The sequence below is a fragment of the Phascolarctos cinereus genome, unplaced genomic scaffold (assembly GCF_003287225.1).
Source record: "Phascolarctos cinereus isolate Bilbo 61053 unplaced genomic scaffold, phaCin_HiC Scaffold_5;HRSCAF=322, whole genome shotgun sequence".
Classification (NCBI taxonomy): domain Eukaryota; kingdom Metazoa; phylum Chordata; class Mammalia; order Diprotodontia; family Phascolarctidae; genus Phascolarctos; species Phascolarctos cinereus.
The window spans coordinates 123,457,449-123,480,883 of record NW_027555958.1 but is presented as its reverse complement, the minus strand read 5'-3'; the positions used below and the strand labels follow the sequence as shown (position 1 = coordinate 123,480,883).

Genomic DNA, 23,435 nt, shown 5'->3' with positions numbered 1-23,435 from the left:
GTCCCACAGCTAGTTAAGTATCTGCATTGGGATTTGAACTCATTACTACTCATGATACAATCTCAATTTTAATTTAATATGTTTAACTCTAGAATTCCCAGATACATAAGTCTAATAAGTTATAAATCAAAAAGCATTCTATCGAGTGTTTAATCAATATATATTTTATCTCAATTGTCTTGAAAAATGAAATGTTCTTGCCACATAAACAACAAGAAATCCATATCCAAATGGACCCAAGCAATATATGTATGCATATGTGTGTGTTTGTATGTGTGTGACTTGTCCAAGTTCCTATAGTTGGTAGCTAATTAGAAACCAATAGCAATTAGAAGCCAAGCCATTTCCTAGCTCTTTATTCTTTCTACACTACCTCTTGTAAAGTATGTGTCAAGGGTGATCACCCTGTCCTGGTCAAGGGAGGTGGGTCCTTCTCATATACTCTCCCACATAACGCCATCACTAAAACGGGCAATGGAACACCACTGCTCTCCAGCCGACCATCACTCAATACCTAGTTAAAGAAAATAAAGACAATGGGTCAATTATGACATAAGATTTAATTTCTAATAAAAATGAAATTATCTAGTTAAAAAAATCTACCATAATTTCCAGCCTTGTGTCACTTATTTCCAAACCAAGCTAAAGAAGTCAAAGTTAATAATACTAAGGGGTAGAGAGGAAAGAGCACATTTCTGAAATAAGGCGCAGCTTTTGCAGAGATATGTAGAGGAGACATCCCCAGAATTGTAAGTAGGATAGTTTGGCCCTAAGATAGAGTATGCGACTGGGAAGTAAGTCTGGAAAGGCATACTGGACCTAGATTACACTGGGTTTTAAATGCCAAGCTGAGGAGCTTGAGTTACATCATAGAAATAATAAAGAACCACTTAAGATTCTTGAGGAAGGGAGTAACATGGTCAACCCTGTGCTCCAGAAAGATTATTTTGGTACATATGTGGAGGATGGATTAGAAAGAGAACAGAAGAAGAAGCAAGATTATCAATTAGCAGACTGTTGAAATAGTTCGGGAAAGTTATATGTTTTGGTCTAGGCCTGGTTCAGACCAGTCCTCTAGCCTGGTAATTTATGTTTGCTAACACTCCCACCACAGGGTGGTGATGACCTGAATTAAGGTAGTAGTCATATGAGTGGCAAGAAGAGGACAGAAGTAAGAGAAATGGAGTTGGAAGTGTTAAGTCTTGGAAAGTGATTGGATATTCAAGTAGCCCTCCACACCCAAGATTAAGAAAACATTACTTTCCACTTCTTTCTTCTTTCTAACTTCTTTCTAACTTCTAACTTCTTTCTGTTCCTTATCACAACTTTCATGAATTTGGAAATGCGGACAACCACATAACTGTAATATGTAGGAGCAATGATATAGTGGGAAGAACATTGACCTGGGCAGATACAAGAAACCTGAATGCCAATGTCTTCCACAACTAGATCTGTGCCACTTATAGTCTCTTTAACTCAGTTTCCAGATCTGTGCAATGAAAGGGTGGTATTAAAGGATTTCTGAGATTTCTCTCCTTTTTGCCCTCCACCCACCAAGTTCTACAAATTCTGTATATCTCACCAGAGACTAACCAGGACCTCAGCTACATCATACTACCATCCAATCCAAATGGTTTCAACATTCTCCTTTGATTATAAGAACCATGACTCCAAAAGTATGGGGTACTAAATGAAAGTAAAATGATGCCTTAACAACTTAGAATCATATCTCCTTCTCTACACTAATCCCATCCTGTTACTACTCTGCTCAAAGAAACACATCAACCATCTTGGAAGCAACATGACATAGTGGATGTAGTGTTGGACCTAAATTCAGGAAGACATGGGTCTTGATCTTACATTTGGTACTAAAGAACTACTTGACCGTGGTTAAGTTGCTTAACCTTATCAAGCTTCAGTTTCCTGGCATGTAAAATAATACCTGTAGTGCCTATCATACAGAGTTGTTATGAGGTTCTATTGAAAAAAAGTATGCTTTGCACACTTTAAAACACAGCATAGATGACTTGTTATTATTCATAAATATTCAAACCACCATCCTACCTCATAGTGTTGTTCAGATGCAAGTTGAGTTCCACTTAGCGTTAACTGAGGGAAGACATATGAGGTATGGAATGTACCACTGAGGGATAATGCTTCAAATTTGGTGAAAGCTGATCCAATTGGTGTGCCACAGGTTTTTAAGTCAGTTGTTTGGCACTTCAATAATGTACATATCTGGGTGGGAAAAGATAAAACTGTTAGAGAATGATAAAAATTTAGAAGAGCATATTATAAACAAATTAGAGAAGCAAAGAAGAAAATATCTTCCTTGGATATGGATAGGGAAAGAATTTATGACTAGACAAGGGATAGAAAGGAGCACAGAAAACAAATGGAGACTCCTGATTACATAAAGTTGAAAAGTTTTTGTACAAACAAACCAATGCAGTTTAAATTAGAAGAAAATCGTTAATTGGTGTGGATTGGGGGGAAGGGTGAGAGAATCCTTCCAGTTTTTTTCTGATGAAGGTCTCCGGTCTAAGATACATAAGGGACTGACTCAAATATACATGAATGATAGCCAGTCCCCAATAAATAAATGGTCAAAGGCAGTTTTCAAAGGTAAATATCTAAGATATCAACAAGCATATTAAAGATGTTCTAAATGTTAAATAATTAGAGAAATGTGGATTAAACAATTCCAATGTTCCACCTCACGCTTATCATGTTGGGGGAGAGAGAGACGAGAGAGAGAGAGAGAATTGGGAAGGGCTGTAGGAAGCTAGGTATATTGGTACTGTAAGTTGGTTCATTTTGTCACTATTAATTAGAGAAATGCAAATTAAAACAACTCTAAGGTACCACCTCACACCTATCAGATTGGCTAACGTGACAAAACAAGAAAATGATAAATGTTGGAGAAGATGTGGGAAAATTGGAACACTAATGCATTGTTGGTGGAGTTGTGAACTTATTCAACCATTATCATTATTTATCCTCTAACAATACTGCCAAAGACAATCAACTTTGCAAAACTTAAGGACTCTGATCATTCAAATGACCCCTAATGATTCCAGAAGACTAATTATGAAGCATGTTATCCCCCTTCTGACAGAAGGATGATGGAATCAAGGTGCAGAATGAGACGCATATTCTTGGATATAGCAAATGTATGGATTTGTTTTGTTTGACTATGCTTATTTGCTACAATGATTATTTTTCTTCCTTTCCTTATGGGGCAGAGCAGGTTTGGGAAAGAAGTTGTCAATAATGTTGCCCAAATTAAAAAAGAAGAAAAAGAAATATAGGGGAATCATTGAAACATTTTTTAATGAACAGAAGAGAACAAAAGGAATTTCAGAAGAAAGCAGATAGGCAGGACAGTTTTGAGACTTACATGTTGAATTTATTAGATATTTTTTAAAAAAGCAAAATGTTCATTATAAAAAAAGTTTCATATACAGTTCTCTTTTTCTGTTCTACTTTATGTGTAGAAATTTTCTTTTGTTCATTAAATTCAGCACACTTTTAAAAATATGTAATATGCTCTATAGAATGAAGATAATCTAGTCAAAACAAAATCCATTCCAGATATTTTTAAAAGTAATATCACCTGTAAATAATATCCCCCTTCAACAGTGTGAAGGCCATCAAAAGCCCCTAGTACATAGACTTCATCAGTTCTTTTCTCAGACATCTTGTAGCTCAAGTGACAGCAGAGGTCTTTCTGGCAAACCGTGTAATTTCCTACATCTTTAGTAAGTTCAATGAAGGTAAATTCATCAAAAAAGAGAATTCCAGGGAAGCTTGGCTGATCAGAAATGGATGGCTTGACACTTTTGGCATAGGCACTCCAATCTACCACTGTAGGGTAGTTGGAAGAAATTCGGGGCCGTGACTTCAGTTCTGATAGCAATAGCTGGCCACTTTCTGTTTCCATGTCATAGTAATAAACTTTAACTGCCTCTGGGGCATAGATTCCACTTCCTTAGGATAGAAAAAAACACATTTTTATTAAAAACAAAACACAACTTGATTTCATCCTTGGGTTTATTTTAAAGTTGCCACAAATTCAGAGTGCTAAGTGTCTCCCAGTTGAATTTAAGGAATAAAATCTAAAATTATTACATCATTAAAAATTCTTCATGAAAAGAGCATTGGTCTTACGGTCAGAAGAAGATTTGAGGCCTAGTATTGATAGCAGCTGTTGTAGCCCTAAGCAACTCATTTAACATGAGTGTTATATTTCTTCCTCTATAAAATGGGGATACTATTTCTACTAATCGTATAACCATTAGTATCATTATCTACTGCTACAACTAGTGATAGCTGATATTTGTCTAGCTCTTTAAATAAAGTTAGCAAAGTCCCTGAATAGCATTCTCATATTTGAATTGTTAAGAATACAGGAATTCTTGATATGATATCCATGACTTCCCAGAGTGAGAACTCACTCTGCCAATGCACATCACAACCTGGGACTGCATAGAGAAGTCCTAAGGAAATGTTAAAGCACATAAGGATTAAATGACTTGCCAAGGATCACACAGCAGTGTGGAAAGTGCATTCTACATTTTAAAGCACTGTAGAATTGTGAGCTATTAAAAACTGGAAAAAGAAACAGGGTCAGTATAGGGACTTTGGAGAAAATTCTAGTTTATAATAGTCATTTTATGGTATGTCTGTTATCCAAGGACCAATCTAGTTAAATAAAGAGTGCCTTAACACTAGAAGTTTGGTTCAACTGAAACTGCTGATGAATGAATGAATGAATGAATGAAACATTTATTAAGCACTTACTATGTACAAAGTACTATGCTAAATACGGTGAAATAGAAATGTAAAATCCCTGCTCTGAAAGAACTCACATTCTAATGGGAACAATACATATGGAAGATACCAGGATTAGAATACACATAAGAGAGTTGCTATTTACATTACTAAAGGGAGTAATAGCATAGATAAAGCCACTAATCCTTCAAGAATTGGAATAATATATGAAAAAGCATGAGTTATTTTATTTACATAGCACTTTATGATTTAGTAAGCGCTAGAATATCTCTCATTGAATCCATGTTAACAACCCTGAGATAAGAAATAGATAGCACAAGTATTATTCTCCTCATTTTAAAGATGAAGAAGCTAAGGATTGATACCTCCCCAAGATTATGTAAGTAGTTAATGGTAGAGGTGGGACTCATTCCTACCCAGAACCTTTTCCATCTAAGTATATTGAATGCATTATACAGTACTAGACAGATATTATTCACTATGTTGATAACTTGCTAGTTATTTTAATCATAACTTATCGTAATTTTTTAAAAAAGTTTAAGCAAAAGACTAGAAAATAATCTGGCATGAAAATATTAGTTATCCTATGGCTTCGAGCAAATTGTTTAATTTTGATGAGCTTAAATTCCCTCATCTGATGGAGGAATCCTTCATTGCCTAAGCATAAATTGTTACAAAGCATAAATGCTATAATCAGTAGAGTTAACAAGTCTGAAAAGTTAATGGTTGAGTATTAGGGAATGAAATAAGAAAGATCTTAAATTACCTGTCATGTGCATGCTGGTGTTGTGAAGATTTGCTGCAAGGACATTGATTCTCATGCCCCTAGCCCAGGATGAATGGAATGGAACAGCAGACAAGAGGGGCAAAGTGTTCATCCAGCCTGTGAGGAATAGTATGCTGTCCACTTGGAATTTATCCACCAAGACTACAGCAGGATCATAATACAATATGTCAAAGCAAGTGAAAATGCCAAACTTTCCAAAGGGTGTATCAAAGGTCACATACGATGGATCTTCAGGGAAGTTGAACTGCACTTCAGTTAGAAAGAGATTGTACTAGTAATGAAAGGGAGAAAAAGACAATTAGAAGCAATCTACTAAATATGTATGCATTCAATATATGAATGCTTCCTTCATACATGGGTCAAGAGAGTTTCATAAAGCTGATGTACACTAATGTGAGGAAATTTTACCTGGTATTTCCCCTGTCTATATGAATTTCAGCCCTTCTACCTTTATCTCTTATATCTTTATCTTACACAGACATTTCCACCTATGTCTCTTGTGTAAGTCCCCTTCTCTCCATTCACACTGCCTCCACACTGAAGGCCCTCACCACTTTATACCTGGATTATTGCAGTAGCCTTCTGCTTAGTCTCCCTGACTCAAGTGTATCCCTATTTCAATCCATCCTGCCCCCAGTTGACAAGGCAAGCATAGGTCCAACCATTTATTTCATTCCTCTTCAAAGTTGTTCATGTTCAAATCTTAAATTTCATTACTCTTTAGTCTAGCAACTGAGTCTAGGGCCCAGGGGTGCTACATGTGGCCTTCTAGGCCCTTGAGTGTGGCCTTTTGACTGAGTCCAAGTCTTATAGAACAAATCCTTTTATTTAAGGAATTTGTTCTGAGAAGTTTGGATTTATTTATTCAAAGGGCCTCACTTGAGGACTTATAGAGGGCCACATGTGGCCTCGAGGCCCTAGCTCCCCTCCCCCAGGCTAGGCAATCAAGTCTTTGGCCCAGTATGCTAAAGACTAGAGGGTACTGACAGCATTTACGCTCCTTTAGAAGCTTAGAAACCACTGCATTTAGTATAAAATTTGCGAGAATTATTACTTAAAATAGGAAGTGACCAGATTACATGACTCTTCTGACAGGGAAACTCCTCCCCTTCACCCAATATCAAAAAGTAGAGTGGTCTTGTTGTGTCTTAGGGCCTTTGTCTCCCAATTCAAAATTGAATTTGTATTCAAAACTGATTTGATCATGTTTTCATGCTGTTTCTCCCAGGTACACATTTTATGGAGTTTGCCTCAAATTGATTTTACAAAGTTTGCTCCTGGCATGGAAAAAGCGAGTTAGAATTTTGTGAAGCTAACTGGTTCCCTTTACTCTTCATGTTTCCTCATTATAAAGCACTGTCTACTATAAGAAGCATGAAGATAGCATTAATGCTAGTGCTTTACTATGCTTATGCCAATCAGAAAGCCAACACTGACAGTCAATAAGACTGATTTCAGTCAATAAGTCCTTCTTTTAATCAACACCTGAGATTTTTTTTTAGGGGAGGGGAAGTCTGAATAATGCAGAGATTGGCTGGTTTTCACTTTGGGTTATACTGTCTTAAAGCTATTGGATGGGGTGTCCTATGTAGTACAGTAGTTCTATTTCCTTTCCATAGGTTACAAAAAGCCCAGAAATCCTATTATTAAACCCAATTTAAGTATCTCCCAGATTCTTTCTTATCAATAATCAGAGCCCTTGCATGATGCTATACAGAGTTTAACCTTTATCTCTTTCAAATATGGAATTTAATCAATAAGAAATGAATGTTCATTATTTTGCTGTACAAAATTACTCCTCACCTTATGGTATCGGGCCACCAGTTTCCCTTCCGAATCAAACACCACATCAGTGTTGTATTGGTACCGGCCATCTGGTGGGCACTTGGAGTCATTGGCATCACATTCTTTCTTGTCTCCCATATTTGCCACTACATAGATAGAGTTCTTTCTGGCCAAGCAGCTGAGTCTTGTTTGCACTGGTGCACGGCCAAATCTAGTTCAAGTTTGAATTCAACAGGTGTTTCTATAAATAATTGTTTGGTGATCCTGAATGCAAAGTATTATAGCTTAACAACCTAAGAGTCACCTAAGTTAGTGGAGAATATATTGGAAAATACATCACAACCTCTCTCAGAGCCTTCCAACTCTAAATCCATGATAATATGAAAACTATCCTAAAAGCTCTTATTGACACTTACCTTTCCACTAATTATAATCTACTTTAATAACCCAAGAGTGATACAGTGGAGAGTAACCAGGTAGAACTGAAATGAAATGTGTTAGTCTGTTTGTTTTTTTAGGTGAAAAGATAAACAGCATTTTCTCTTACTATGGACCATGCAGGCAACCAAAGGTAAGGTCTGGAATTTCAGCTATGGTACAGAGTTGAAAGTATTTTTTTTTCATGTCTAAATAATCTGTCCAAAACCTACAAATCAAATTTGCATCATGTATTACAGGTTAGAAGACCAGGAAACAGAATAAATTGTTCTTCATAGCCATCATCACTACGAAAGCCTTGTATTCTGGTGAGAGCCAGAGGGAGATTGGAAGGCCTGAAACTTGAATTCTAGTCCTGGCTTTATCACAGAATAGGTACATGATGTTGGTCCAAGTTAAATGTTTTTGTTCTGATTCATTTTGTGCTGATCTAAGATCTAGCAAAATAGCATAAATGCCCCAGATCATCCCTCTTCATTATGGCCCCAATTCTCTTAAAAATCAATAAGCTGGGGTTGGGGGGTGCCAAGATGGCAGAGTGAAAGTAGTGACTTGCTTGAGCTTTCTCCCAAACCCCTCTAAAAATCAATAAGCTATTATCATAGAGTGATGAATCTGAGAGGTAAAGGGGACCTCAGAGAACACACAATCCAACTTCTTGAACAACATTCTCTTCTATCACATACCCATTAATTAGTCATCCAACTTGAAGGTATCCAGTGAGGTACAGCCTCCTTCCTCCTGACACATTTCATTTTTTAAGAGTTCTAATTGTTTGGAAGTCTTTTCTGACATCCATCCTAAATCTGCACCTTCACATCTTCCACCTGTTGCTCCCAATTCTGTCCTCTGGTCCAAGCAAAGTCAATTTAATAATTCTTTTCCATATGACAGACCTTCAAAAATTTAAAGGCAGCCATATCATGTACCCCCTAAGTGTTTTTTTCCTCTCTAATTCTGAACCCCTCTCTTATTGTAGCATAAGAGAACATTAGGTTTTGGGGGGTTTTGTGCTGCCCATCATGATGCTGATTGCTTGAAAGGTTGTAATTCATTAAAACTCCCAGATTTTATTTCAGCAAAACTTCTGTCTAGCCATTATTCCCCCATTTTATACTTGTGAAGTTGATTTTTTTTAATCCTAATGCAAAACTTTACACTGATCTTTACTAAATTCCATATTGTCATGTTCATTGCTATTTAAGTTTATGATAAAAAAATCATTTTTAAAAAATTAACCTTATTAAATTAATCCCAGTGCTCTAAACTGTCAAGATATTTTAGTATCCTGACAATATAATAGCTATATCTCACAGCTTTAAACTATCTGAATGATAATTATTCCATCTATGCCTTTATCCAAATCATTGATAAAAGTATTGAACGGAACAGGATATTAAACACATGTCCTGGATGTACTACTTTTCTCACTTTCTAATTTCTCTATCATGCTTTCATGTCCCACGCCATCCACTCCCCTCCATGATCTTTTCAACTTCCTTCCACGTGTAGTCTTTCCCCCATTAGATTGTAAGCACCTTGAGGGCAGGAACTATCTTTCTTTTTTCATATTTGTATCCCCACCCCTTAGTACAGTACCTGGTACATAGTAGTTAATAACTGTTTATCAATTGTTGAATATTAACATATCCCTGAGAAACACGATAAAAGACCTCTTTTTCAAGCTAACATTAAACTATTAATAACTACTCTTTGAGTCCAGCCATTCAATCATCTTCAAATCCATCTAATGGTACTACTACCCTTTAGCCCACATCTGTCTATCCTTCCACAAGAATTGCTTTGTCAAAAGCTTTGCTAAAATCTTTGTAAGTTATATTCAGAGTACTCTCCTGATCTATCAATCTAGTTTCAAAATAATAATAAGGCAATTCTGGCATAACTTTCTCTTGATGAAGCACTTTGTAATTACTGCTTCCTTCTAAGGACCATCAGATCACAATAGATTAAGAGCTGGAAGGGAAGGCAAAAGGCCCCCTAAGATTCATTCCCTCATTTTACAGATGAGAATGAAGCTCAAAAAGGGCAACTGACTTTCCTAGTAGGTATCTGAGACAGGATTTGAACCCAGGTTTTCCTGACTTGAAGTCCAAAACTCTGTCCACTGCACCATGTTGCTTTACACTTAGATACATATTAAAGCTGAATCATTTCTGGCAGATATGTTGTAGAGGGGAGTCTTGGACAACATGATCACTAATTAATTTCCTTCTGACTCTGAAATTTTGCTTTGCCCCTCTTGAGTCCTCTGGTCCTTACTTAAAAGATATTTAGTAGATTTAGAATGGGAAGATGCCTTCAAACCTGCCTCATTCATTTTGCAAATGAGAAAACATTTCAGAGAATTTAGGTGACATGCCGAAGGACTCTCAAGTAGTCGACATTAAGGCCAAAATTTGAACTCTAGCATTTTTTCCTCTACTCCAAGCTACCTTTAAATCCTTCTTTGAACACTATTTTTTCCCTAAATAAGCTCTTCTCATTAGAACTTAGGAAGAGTTGTATAGCATTCTTTATACAGTAATTCTTCTTTATAATGCAATCCTTTAGTTTAACTGCCTAGATGCTCCAGGCCAGCAGATTACCTTGTTCCCAGAAACAGGTGATATTATGTTGTGGGGATAACCTAGTTGAACTCTCGCTTTAGGAAAATCACTCTGGTAGCTGAATGGAAGATAGGCTGGAGTAGGGAGAAACTTGAAGCAGGCAGAACAACCAGCAGGCTATTATAATAGTCTAGACATGAGAAGATGAGGGCATAATATATACACTCAGTTGGGTATAGAAATCTAGCTTACCCTATAGGAAAGTAGGAAGGGAAGAGAATAAGAGAATGGTAGGTGATAGAAGAGAGGGCAGATTGGGGGAGGTGGTAGTCAGAAGCAAAACACTTTTGAGGAGGAATAAGGTGAAAGGAGACAGAGAATAAAATGAACAGAGAGGGGAAATAGGATCGAGGGAAATACAGTAAGCAATATTAACTGTGGAAAAAAGAGTTTTTGAAGCAAGTTTCTTTGATAAAGGCCTTATTCTTAAACATATGAAGAACTGAGTCAAATTTATAAAAATAAGAGCCATTCCCCAGTTGATAAATGATCAAAAGATATGAACAGTTTTCAGATAAAGTAACCAAAGCTATCTATAGCCACATGAAAAAATGCTCTAACTTACTATTGATAGGACAAATGCAAATTAAAACAATTCTGAGGTACACTATCTCATACCTATTAGATTGGCTAATAGGACAGAAATGGAAAATTACTAATGGTGGAGGGCATGTAGGAGAAAAAATGAGGCATTAATGCACTGTTGATGGAGCTGTGAACTGATCCAACCATTCTGTAGAGCAATTTGGAACTATGCCCAAAAGGCCATAAAACCATGTAGATCCTTTGATATAGCAAGACCACTACTAGGTCTGTATGTCAAAAGAGATAAAAAGGAAAAAGGAAAAAGTATTTATAACAGCTCTTTCTGAGGGAAAAGAATTGGAAATTGAGGAGATGGCCATCGTTTGGGGAGTGATGGCTGAACAAATTGTGGTATGTGATTATAACGGAATACTACTGTATTATAGGAAATGGGGTGCTCTGAGAAAAAACTGGAGGGTTGCATGGCCTGATGCAAAGTGAAATGTACTACGTACAAAGTAACAACAATATTGTAAGATGATCAGATGTGAATGACTTGGCTATTCTCAGCAATACAATGATCCAAGACAACTCTGAAGGAGTTATGATGAGCCAACTCTGATGAGAGTAAGGTTCGCTCACTCCCCCTCATCTCGCCACTCTTCTCCTCCACTGTAAAATCTTTTTCTTGCCTCTTTTATGTGAGATAATCTATGCCCTTATACCTCACCCTTTCCCTTTCTCCCAGTACATTCCTCTCTCACCTCTTAATCAAATCTCCCTCCTACCTTTCTCTTTCAGATTAAATAATGCACAGAATGATGTAGCAAGAGAATTGGATTTTGAGTCAGAAGACTTGGATTCATATCCTGGCTCTTTCACTTACATGGGTGTGACTATAGAAAATTCCCTTCACTCTTTGTCCATTTTTTCATCTATAAAATGAGGATAATAACACTTGTATTGCTTACCTCACAGGTTTGTTTTGATGATCTAATGAAATAACATAAGTAAATGCTTTGTTACTGTTAATACCTTATATAATTGTAGATAATTATTATCAGCATTCAGTTATATCAGTCATATCAGCTTTCTGCGTTATCAAGTTAGGGGAAATGAGAAAAATTCAGGACCATGAGTCCTCTTGAATCATGGCTAAAGTATACAGTGCCTGCTTTCTGCACTGGGAAAGGCTCCAACAATCAGCTGAGTACTGTCATTGCAACTTAGTCTGGAAAACAAAATTGCAACGGCCAGTGAATTTTATGTTCAGAGGCCAACACAGAGGGTTAAGGTTATGCAACTATCACTGAATCTCTCCCCTGTTGGTAGTTCTAGACTTTGATTTTCATTTGGTTTGGCATTTTATGTTTTTCAGTATCATCCCTTCATATTCAACTCACACCTGTGCCCTCTGTGTGTGTGTACACACATACACACACAAATATATGTAGATATAGCTATATCTAAATAGATAGATAGATAGATAGACATATCTATATAGACAGATATAGAGGCATTAATGCACTGTTGGTGGAGTTGTGAACTGATCTATATACATATATACATAACATGTATATCTATAGACACACATACATATATGTATATGTGTATATTTTTATATCTGTATGTATATATGTGTGTGTGTGTGTGTGTGTGTATGTGTGTATGTATATTCCTTCTATGTATCCTAATAATGAGAACGTCCTTCTTATGAGTTACAAGTATCATCTTTCCATGTAGGAATGTAAACAATTTAACCTTATTAAGTCCCTTCTAATTTCCTTTTCCTGTTTACCTTTTTATGCTTCTTTTGAGTCTTGTATTTGATAGTCACATTTTCTGTTCAGCTCTGGTCTTTTCATCAAGAATGCTTGAAAGTCCTCTATTTCACTGAATGTCCATTTTCCCCCCGAAGGATTATAGTCAGTTTTGTTCAGTCGGTGATTCTTGGTTATAACCCTAGCTCCTTTGTCCTCTGGAATATCATATTCCAAGCCCTTGGATCCTTTACTGTAAAAGCTGCTAAATCTTGTCTTATCCTGACTGTGCCTCCATGATACTTGAATTGTTTCTTTCTGACTACTTGCAATATTTTCTCTTTGACCTTGGAGCTCTGGAATTTGGCTATATTCCTGGGAGTTTTCCTTTTGGGATCTCTTTCACGAAGTGATTGCTAGACTCTTTCAATTTCTATTTTATCCTCTGGTTTTAGAATTTGGAGGCAGTTATCTTTGATAAGTTCTTGAAAGATGAGGTCTAGGCTCTTTTTCTGATCATGGCTTTCAGGTAGTACAATTTTTTTTCCAATTATTTCTCCTGGATCTATTGTCCAGGTCAGTTGGACAATGAGATCTTTCACATTATGTTCACTTTTTTTGTATTCTTTTGGTTTTGTTTTACAGTTTCTTGATTTTGCATAAAGTCATTAGCTCCCATTTGCTCAATTCTAATTTTTAATGAATTATTTTTGTCAGTGAGCTTTGGTACCTACTTTTCCATTTGGCCAATTCTACTTTTTATGGAACTTTTTCTTCAGTGAATTTTTGTGCCTCTTCCATTTGGCCAATTCTGCTTTTTAAGGCATTCTTTTCCTCTTTTATCATTTGTCCTAGTCTGATTTTAAGGTGTTATTTTCTTCAGTTTGTGTGTATGTTTGTCCTTTACCAAGCTGTTGACTCACTTTTCATTATTTTCTTGCCTCACTCTCATTTCTTTTCCCAAATTTTCCTCTACCTCTCTTACTTGATTTTCAGAATCCTTTTTAAGCTCTTCCATGGCCTGAGACCAATTAATATTTTTTTTGGAGGCTTTGGATATAGGAGCTTTGACTTTGTTATTGTCTTTTGAGTGTTTTGATATTCTTTGTCACTGCAGTAACTTTCTATGGTCAGAATTTTTCTGTTGTTTGCTCATATTCTAAGCCTATTACTTGGCTTTTAACTCTTTGTTAAAGTAGGACTCTGGTTGCAGGGTGGAGGGCACACTGTCTCAAGCTTCAGGTGTTTTATGTAGCTATTTTCAGAGATACTTCTAAGGACCTGTAAGTTTTCAGTTCTTCCAAGATGGTATTTGTTTTGTTTGGTTTTTACAAAAGGGACACGTATTTCAAAGACATAGCAAGAAAAAAATACAAACGTTGCCTCCCTCCACCCTTCCCTCCTCAAATACTTTAGAGCCATACTCTCCCCTTTGCTATCCATCTCCATCTCTTTTATTTCTTTCTTTTTTAAAATATTAATTTATTTTTAGTTTTCAACTTTCACTTCCATATGCTTTTGAGTTTTAAATTTTCTCCCCCTCCCTCCCAACTTCTCTCCCCAAGACAGCATGCAATCTGATATAGGCTTTCCATACACATTCCTATTAAACATATTTTCACATTAGTCATGTTGTAAAGAAGAATTAAAACCACTAGAAGGAGCCACAAGAAAGAAGAAACAAAACAAAACAGAAGGAAATAAAAGAGTAAATAATATGCTTTGACCTGCATTCAAGCTCAATAGTTCCTTCTATAGATGTGGATAGCATTTTCCATCATGATACTTTTTGGAGACTTTTAGATCCTTGCATTGCTGAGAAGAGCTAAGTCTATCAAAGTTAGTCATCGTACAACATGGCTGTTACTATGTACAATACTCTTCTGGTTCTGCTCACTTCACTTAGCATCAGTTCATACAAGTCTTCCCAGGTTTTTCTAAAGTCTGCTTGCTCATCATTTCTTATAGCACAATAGTATTCCATCATATTCATATACCACAACTTGTTTAGCCATTCTCCAATTGATAAGCATCCCCTCAATTTCCAATTCTTGGCCACCACAAAAAGAGCTGCTGTAAATATTTTTGTACATGTGGGTCCTTTTCCTATTTTTGTGATCTCTTTGGGATACAGCCCTAGAAGTGCTATTGCTGGGTCACAGGGTATGCACATTTTTATAGCCCTTTGGGCATAGTTCAAGGTGGTATGTTACAAGGAGAAGGGTGTTTACTACTCTCCTGGCTTGTGCTCTGCTCTATGAGTGACCACAAACACTCTTTTTTTGCGCTGGAACTGTAAGGAGGGTTCCCATTCACTGTGGCTGCAAGCTCTCGTGTGATAAAGCCTGTTTTCTTAAACTCCCAGCCCAGACAGCACTGCTATGGAAGTGAAAGATTCAAGTAGAAGCTATTTTAGAGTTCACCAGTGTGGTAATATATTTTGAACTTGGCTTTCAGGGTCTATATTTTTGGTGAATTCTGGAAGAAGAAAGCTACTCCATCTTGTGATACATAGGGATTGCAGCATCCTATTACACAGATATTACAGATTTTGCATATTTTAAATTAATTTTTTGAGGGTTTGGAACTATGTTTCATTGGTGGAGTGAACCAATGATAGGTATGGAGTCCACTGGTATAGATTCCAGCATCTCAACTCATCTGTAACAAAGTTAGGGAACTGCTTGGGTACGGGGTTAGAGAGAGTAGTGTTAAATGTTCCATGGGCATTCTGCTAGTATGAGTCAGCAGCAGGACAAAACCAAGTCTTTCTGATTCCAATGATACCTTTCCATCTAGTATACCATACTTTCTCTCTTTCATTTATAATTTATTACATATAAATATTTTGGAATGGTACTGGACCTGTGATTACTACAGTATAAGGAACTCCCAGTTAAAAGACTCCCTCTACTAGCACAGATTGGCATATACTTATGGTCTTATAGTCTTAGTTGCTGGGGGCATGGAGATGTTCAATGACTAGGACAGAGTCACATAGCCAATAAGTGTCAGAGGCAAGACTTGAACCCAGGTCTTCCAGTATAACTATAATTAATAAATTCACTTTAAAGATACTGTACATTTTTACAGAACCCTATCTTCTTTATATAGACAGTAACAATAATTAAAATACCTGCTTGGTTCAGTGCATGGAATCCAGTTCACTTGAGGGTCTGGGATGTCTTCTAGGTAGGGGTAAATGGTTTCCCTTGTGAAAGCCCAGCCATAAATTCCATCTTCAGGAGTTACAATAATTTTTGCACCCTGCTCAAAAAAATGGAATTATAGAATGTTAGATACAGAAATATACAGTTCATCATAAGAAAAAGGCAGAGGCCTAGAGAGTCAATGATTTGTCCTAGGTTATATAGACTGTTAATTGGAGAACTCAAACCCAGTTCTCAAGAATCAAAGTTGGGTTCAAATCTCTACAAAGGATCACTTGATCCAACCTTCTCAAAAACCAGAATAGTCCCAAGATGTTAAATGACTTTCCCAATGATAGAGTCTGGATTTTAACCCAAAACCCTCTGATTATCAATTCAACATTCTTTCTATCTCTACCACATCAGGTAAAAACCAAAGCAGTTTCTCAATATAAACAAAAGCACATAGCCCTTCAACTTCTTTATGCCCCAACATCTTGCCCATCAAGAAACCATACCTTCTCAGCAGCCAGTTTGATTGCTTTCTCCAAAATATCCAAGTTCTTGTTCATCAACATCAGGGCATCGTCCTGGGAAACAGGTGTTTCTGTCCTATTTGGCAGTATAACAGCATGTTCATATACAGCGGCAATGAACGTATCTATGGCACCAGCATGGAGGACACAGGCTGCCAAAGCCATCACACAGATAGGAAAGCAAGAAGTAACCATGGCTGAGATTGAGTGTCTCTGAAATAGAGAGCAGGAATGCCTGAGTACTTATACATGGGAAAATAGCTACACAGTGTGTCACTGTCAGCTAGTGGGTATGTCAGTAAATACATTATGCAATCCAAAGAAGGTTGTGCAAGACAATAAAAGAAGTAGAGAGAATTAGGTAGTACACATAATATTATGTTTTTAAATTTTTGCAAGCCCAAATCAGAACTATTAAAGGGGAAGTAATGAAGCCAATTCATATTTATTATGAATTCCTAGTAAATTATTATTTATCTACTCTCCCTCCTCCCCTATTCCCCTCGTTGCTAGTATTCTGCCTTCTAAGATCACTTTGTATTCATCTTCTGTATATTAGTTACAAACTTATGTAATGAAGGACTGGCCACCGAGCAGGCCTTAAGAATTACTCAGAGAACTACTGAAGTGATGCCCCATGTTGATGAGACTAGGGAGCTTACATCTAGGAGAGGCGTGATGATGTGTATTTGAAATGCTTGGAAAGATGGTGAAGTTTATGTAGACAATAAGTAACTAGTTCTGGTCTGCTAACCACATAGTAATTGTAATTGATTGGCAGAGGCTGTTTAGCTGGAACTAGAGGTATACTCAAAAGGCATTATTTGGCCTATTCTCTGTTTCTGGGTTGGATTTCCCCTCTTTGTGTGATTCCTGTTGACTCCTTCCTGCTAATGGTGTTCTGAAGGTGAGAGAAGAGAGACAATTCTGTAAGGGGAGAAGAGCCCTATTTAAGACTAACATGTGCCTGGTGACACATAGGCCATAGTTAATTTTTCTCAGAATTTGTTTTCTTTGTTTTCATTTTAGGTAAAGAAGATAACTAGAACCTTGTTAGCTTTAAAAGGTCAGGAAAGCAAATCACCAGAGGTCAAGGAAGTCCAGGACATGAGTCCATGATGAGTTTTGTAGCTAGCCCAGTCAGCATCAAGGTCCAAAGAAAGAGGAACAATCTTCCACACTCCTCCCAATGCTATCCGAGAAAGGACTTATCTAGTAGCAATGCCACCTTTGGACATGAACTTGCTGGAACCAATGTTATCTAGAAACTACATTAAATCTGAACCCACTTTCACTAGTAACTGAAGTGGTATAGAGGAAGGTATGTCTCCTAGGAGCTGGAAAGAAATATCAGTACTTCTATTCTTGCTATATATTAGAAGCAAGTTCATTCCTCAATGAGTTCCATACCTGGCTCACAACCTTTCTTCCTCTCCAACTCTCTGGCCTTATACTAAAGAATTTCAACATACATATCATTGCTCCTTCAGACACTTTAACCATTCAGTTCCTCAATCAACTCACTTCCCATGGTGTACTCCTGTATAACACCTCAACCACACAAGAACGGTCATAGTCTTGATCTTTCCATCACCCACAAATGAACTACCTCCATGTTTAAGAACTCTGAAATCTCTATATCTGACCATAATGTATTGGCTTTCTACATCTCCCCCTACCTTCCTATACCAAACTCTTCTATGCATTCAATCTCTTGACCCCTCAGTTCTCTCAGGCCATCATCCCTACACTGGCCACTCTCTCCTTTTTTTACCATCTTGACCCTGTGGTGAAACAGTTCAACTCTGCACCATCCTCTTTTCTTGAGTCTCTGGCTCTTTTATATTGTTGATTGTGCCCTGCCAAGCTGCAGCCTTGGATCACTCCACTATTCACAGACTTTGATCCTATCTACATGTTGCTGAATGAAGATGGAGAAAGTTACACAGCTGTTCTGACTGGGTCCACTAAAATTTTATGTTACAAAACCTCAACTGTGCCCTCACTGCTGCTAAACAATCATATTATACTTTTCTTATCAACTCACCATCCCACTCTCCACAGCAGCTCTTCTACAGGTTTTCACCTCTTCTAAAACTTCCCGTGATTTCCTCTCTCTTCATCTTCTTAGCTGAGAACCTTGCCTCATATTTTATGGAAAACAATGAAGCCATTCACCAAGAGTTCCCTCTTCTCCCTTCTTTCTCTTATCACTCAGATGTCTCCTGCCACTATCTCCTCCTTCATTCCTGTCTCATATGAAGTGGTAGCCCTACTCCTTATCAGGTCAAACCCCTCTACCTGCACAAATGATCCCATTCCATCACATCTCCTCTAACATATTGTGCCCTTTGTTATCCCCATTCTATCACTTCAGTCTCTTCCTGTCTACAGGCTCCTTGCCTATGGCCTATAAACATGCCCATGTCTCCCTCATCCTCAAAAAACTCTCACTTGATCCTTTGCCACTAACTATAGTCCTATATCTCCTCTGCCTTTTATGGCAAAACTCCTTGAAAAGGCCATCTACATTGGATGTCATTTTCTCTCCTCTCAATCTCTTCTTAACCCCTAACTATATGGCTTCTAACATCATTCCACTAAAACTTCTCTCCAAAGTTACTAGTGATCTCTTAGTTTCCAAAGCCCATGGCCTCTTCTCAAACATCAATCTCCTTGACCTCTTTGCAACCACTGACACTGTTGAACATCCTTTCCTCCTCTTCTCTCTAGGTTTCTGGGGCACCACTCTCTCTTGGTTCTCCTCCTACCTGAGTACTCCTTCTCAGTCTCCTTTGCTTGATCCTCATCTAGATCATGCCCTCTAACTATAGGTGTCCCACAGGGTTCTTTCCTGGGCAATCTTCCCTTCTCTCTCTATACTACTTCACTTGATGATCTCATTAGCTCCCATGGATTTAATCAATATCTCTATGCTGATGATTCTCAGAAAAACCTATCCTGCCCCAACCTTCCAGTCTCGCATCTCCAAATGCCTTTAAGACATATCCAACTGAATGTCCAGTAGACATCTTCAACTCAACAAGTCTGAAACAAAACTCATTGTCCTTTTTCCTAAACCCTCCCTGCTTCCAAACTTCCCTATTATTTTGAGAACACTACCATTGTCCTAATCACCCAGGCTTGTAACTAGACATTATCTTGCACTCTTCACTCTCTAAACGCTCATATGCAACCTATTGCCTAGGCCTCTTGATTCTACCTATGTAACAGCTTTCAAATATACCCCTTTCTTTCTTCTGATATTACCACTATCCTTGTGCAAGCCCTCGTCTTAGCATGCCAAGACTATTATAGTAGCCTGCTGGTTGCTCTGCCTGCTTCAAGTCTCTCCTTACTCCAGCCCGTCTTCCATTCAGCTGCTAGAGTGATTTTCCTGAAGTGTAAGTTCAATTATGTTACCTCCATGATAAAACATCACCTTTTTTTCTGGAAGCAAGGTAATCTGCTGGCCTGGAGCATCTAGTCAGTTAAATCTTTTAATCAAACTCAGGAGTTTCTGATTAGAAACAATAGTAAACAAGTGGGAATTCCCCTGTGGGTTTTTTTCCCCTAGTCCCACCCTGAAGAAATTGTTGCCTATCAAGTTTGGTTACTTCTTTGATCTTCATAACATCCCTAGAGGTAGGTAATATTATTACCCCCATTTTTACAGATAATGAAATCAAGACTTACCCAGGGTTACACACAGCTAGTCAATGTCTGAGGCCAGATTTGGAACTCAGGTCTTCCAGACTTCAGGATCAGGGATCTATCTAGTGAACCGCCTAGCTGCCCTAATCAACTCCTTGTCTTTCGCTCTTGCTAATATTTTACTGCCAAGCAAGAGTTCTTTGGCCTGTGAGATATGTGGTGCCACAAAGGCAAATTCAAAGCATGAAAAGGGTTTAAATATTTACTCCACACTCCTGTCAGAATTTCTGAACTTTGTACCATTGACCTCAACCTGCTGGATATGAACTTTGTCTGAAGGACACTAGTTTGTCAATGTCTTATGCTATAGTAAGTGATATTTTAGTAATCATTTACCTGCAGGAATGTTAATTTATTATTTAGTTCATTTACACAGAAGTGGACCCGAGGCAGAGGTAGAGAACAAATTGAGTTCAACTAGCTCCTCCTTATTAAACATTTATATGTCTAATACCTACAATGTACAGAGGACTGTACCAGGCACTGAAGGAGAAATAAAGACCAAAACTTCTATTCTAAGGGAGATTATAATTTGGTAAGAATTCCTATGTTTTCCTTTCATTTGTATGTGTATGAATACTACAATTACATTGCTGATTTATGTTCACGCAGGTTGAAATGTCCAGCAGGGAATGCAGAGTGTTATTAGAAGCAGGCTAGGGTCATATATCACCTCTCTGTCAGGATGTCAATACATGCTTCCTCATGTAAGGAAGTAATAGCTAGAGGAGCACCAGGAACATGGAAGCCATAGAACAGATGATGACACCTTTGGAAGAGCTCTGTAAATCTAATAAACTAATCAAAAGTAAAATAATAAGAGAAGCTGTTTGAGCTACCCCTCCCAGGGAACATTTCCTCTTTAATCTAGAGCTTCTTAGAAACCTCTTTCTTCACTCAGTAAAATGCAAAGGGGAGAAAGGAAAGAAACAGGAAATTCTAATGATAGGGAATTTAAAATATTGAGGGAGAATGGTTAAAAAAAATAATGACTAAAAGATTAAGATCTAGGGAGAGCCATAGAGATTATCTAAGAATGATCCCCTAATTTGGACCCCCTCATGTTTGTTGCCTAAGAATCTATAGGCAGACAGTAGGACAGCCAGAATTTGAAGCAGGTGCTCTTTTTGCTATATCACACTGATCTGGGGGCAGTGGACTCCTGTTCACTCTCCCAGAATTGCGCTGCCTGCAGAAACAATCATATCTCCTGATCTCAGTGTGTTGTCCTAGTCTACTTTTGCTTATTAAATCCAGAAGTGAAGGCAAATATTTTTTATTTAAAATCAAAGCTTCAGGAAAATGAATGAAGCAGAATAATAGAATTTAAGAGATAGCAGGGACCCTAGAGATGATCTTGTCCAATGAAGAAACTGAGAGAAGTTAAATGACTTGCCCAAGATCATACGAATTGTGAAGAGCAGAGTCAGGATTCAAACCCAGGTCTTTTGAGTCTCAAAACCAGAGCTCTTTCTAAAGCAAACTTTAATGCAGAAAATAAAGTAAAAGGACACATAAGTGTTTTGGGGACTTGAGAGAAAATAGGAAGGAGGTATGTTTGCAATAGAAAGAACACTAAAATTATTGTCAAATTCTAGCTCTGCTACTTACTGGATCCCATCAAGCAAGTTATTTCACCTTTACCAACCTTTTTCCTCACTTGTGAAATGAGGGGGTTGGTCCAGTAAGGTTCTTTCTAGCTTTAATTCTCTAATCTGCTTAATTAAAACTGAAGAGAAGTATAGGGGCGGCTAGGTGGCACAATAGATAGAGCTCCTCCCTTGGAGTCAGGAGGACCTAGGTTCAAATACGGCCTCAGACACATGATACTTACTAGCTGTGTGACCCTGGGCAAGTCACTTAGCCCCGATTCCCTCAGTTTAAAAAAAAAAGAGAGAGAGAGAAGTATGAAAATATCCAGATACTTGTCATACTTTTATATTGGAACAGCATGTTAGTATCTTCTGTAGGCATAGAATGAAGAAAGCAGATCCCAAAGAATAGTGATAGTGGTAAGGAAGGAAGGAGGGAAGGAAGGAAGGAAGGAAGAAAGGAAGGAAGGAAGGAAGGAAGGAAGGAAGGAAGGAAGGAAGGAAGGAAGGAAGGAAGGAAGGAAAAAAGGAAGTGATTAATTGGCAATTTGATAAATTGAGACACAGTATCCACCTGAACAAAGGGAACAATTGCACAGTTCAAGTACTAAAACCAGAAGTATTTATTGAGCTAGTACAGCACACATGCACAGGCAGAATCCAGTCTGCTTCTCTAAAGATTGGGGGTTTAGAGAGTGTGGTTTATATGGTTTTACAACAAAGGGAGGTATGGCAATAAGAAGAATGCAGAGTACCCGGAACCAGAATGTTTGTGCAAGCTCTGTCCATTTCAGGCAGGTATGAATCAGTCTGAGCTGGCACAGTAAAAGTGTTCTGAGTTCACCTAGTGGACATGGCAAAGAATCACTAGTATGTCAAACTTGAGCAATACTCATTACCTCCCGTTTGGCTGGTTTTGATTCCCATGTTATGTCAGCCTCTTCTGGATAATAAGGGAGCTCAAGAAAATCGAGGTGATTAGTAAACTCATTATTCATTCCATTTCTGCAGAAGAAAAGAAAGGAAGGCAGAAGAAAAGAAAGAGGGAGGGAGAAAGAAAGAAAGAGAAAGAAAGAAAGAAAGAAAGAAAGAAAGAAAGAAAGAAAGAGCAAAAGAAGAAAAAGAAAAGAAAAAGAAAAGAAGGGAGGGAGAAAAAGAGGAAGAAAAAAAGAAAGATCATTGTGGTTTTTGAATTGTTTGATGATGTAGTTATAATGACTGCAATATGGAGTCATTTAGGCTAAGTGGTCCTAATCTCATAAACATATAAGCAGCGACAGACAGCTTTTACTTTTCTACTGTCCTGATTCATTCTAATTTTATGTCAAGCAATTAAATGATTGAGGCTCCTAATTGGATGAGACTATTGGCCAACTGCAATGGCTTCAAGCCATACCCATCCCTGGAGTCTCTTATTGTCAAAAATCAAATAAATAAATAAATAAATAACCCTCACCCAATTTCTGATCACCATAAGGAAACTTCCCTTCCCCTCTTCTCGCACCTCCCCCACCCCCAATCTGAGCCCAGAAAATTTCCCAACTACATCTAGGTCTGATTAGAAATGCCCTCTCCCACATTTGCCGTCACTTACCTTTCTGTTCTCAACCAAGCCCATTTTTAAGGTACAAAACTTTCGCTGTTCAAACTCTTACTTGGAGCATTTACTTCCACCACGTTTATTTCCACAGTACACATCTTCATTCCGCTCGAGCTGGGTGAGTGTCT

The 23,435-nt window shown here is 37.7% G+C and overlaps 1 protein-coding gene and 1 pseudogene across 6 annotated transcripts in view; one reads left to right on the top strand and one right to left on the bottom strand.

The window, feature by feature from the left end:
* The window catches only part of LOC110208895 (putative E3 ubiquitin-protein ligase TRIML1 pseudogene), a 37,198-nt pseudogene that overhangs the window by 4,098 nt on the left and 9,665 nt on the right, over positions 1 to 23,435 (top strand). Inside the window, exon 1 of one of the 3 annotated variants that reach the window (XR_013486942.1) lies at positions 8,102 to 8,179. The exons of 1 other annotated variant lie outside the window; for it this stretch is intronic. The product of XR_013486942.1 is annotated as a putative E3 ubiquitin-protein ligase TRIML1 pseudogene, transcript variant X3 (transcript). Of the gene's footprint in view, positions 1 to 8,101; positions 8,180 to 11,856; positions 11,935 to 23,435 lie in introns of those variants that run through there. One more of the 3 variants, XR_013486941.1, reaches the window with a different exon arrangement.
* Positions 149 to 23,419, bottom strand: LOC110208893 (vascular non-inflammatory molecule 3-like). 3 transcript variants are annotated; one of them, XM_078155125.1, is made up of 9 exons: positions 23,302 to 23,391; positions 22,607 to 22,712; positions 16,384 to 16,614; positions 15,853 to 15,983; positions 7,385 to 7,577; positions 5,561 to 5,852; positions 3,617 to 3,990; positions 2,065 to 2,238; positions 149 to 514 (listed from the first exon to the last, which is right to left on the bottom strand). In XM_078155125.1, the coding sequence occupies exons 2-9, from the start codon at positions 22,703 to 22,705 to the stop codon at positions 401 to 403; spliced, it is 1,608 nt and encodes a 535-aa protein (XP_078011251.1). In that variant the 5' UTR covers positions 22,706 to 22,712; positions 23,302 to 23,391; the 3' UTR covers positions 149 to 400. The 3 variants fall into 3 exon arrangements, with proteins under 3 accessions (XP_078011251.1, XP_020842745.1, XP_020842746.1); XM_020987086.2 differs by lacking the exon at positions 22,607 to 22,712 and having other exon boundaries at positions 23,302 to 23,419; XM_020987087.2 differs by lacking the exons at positions 22,607 to 22,712; positions 23,302 to 23,391 and adding an exon at positions 20,098 to 20,241.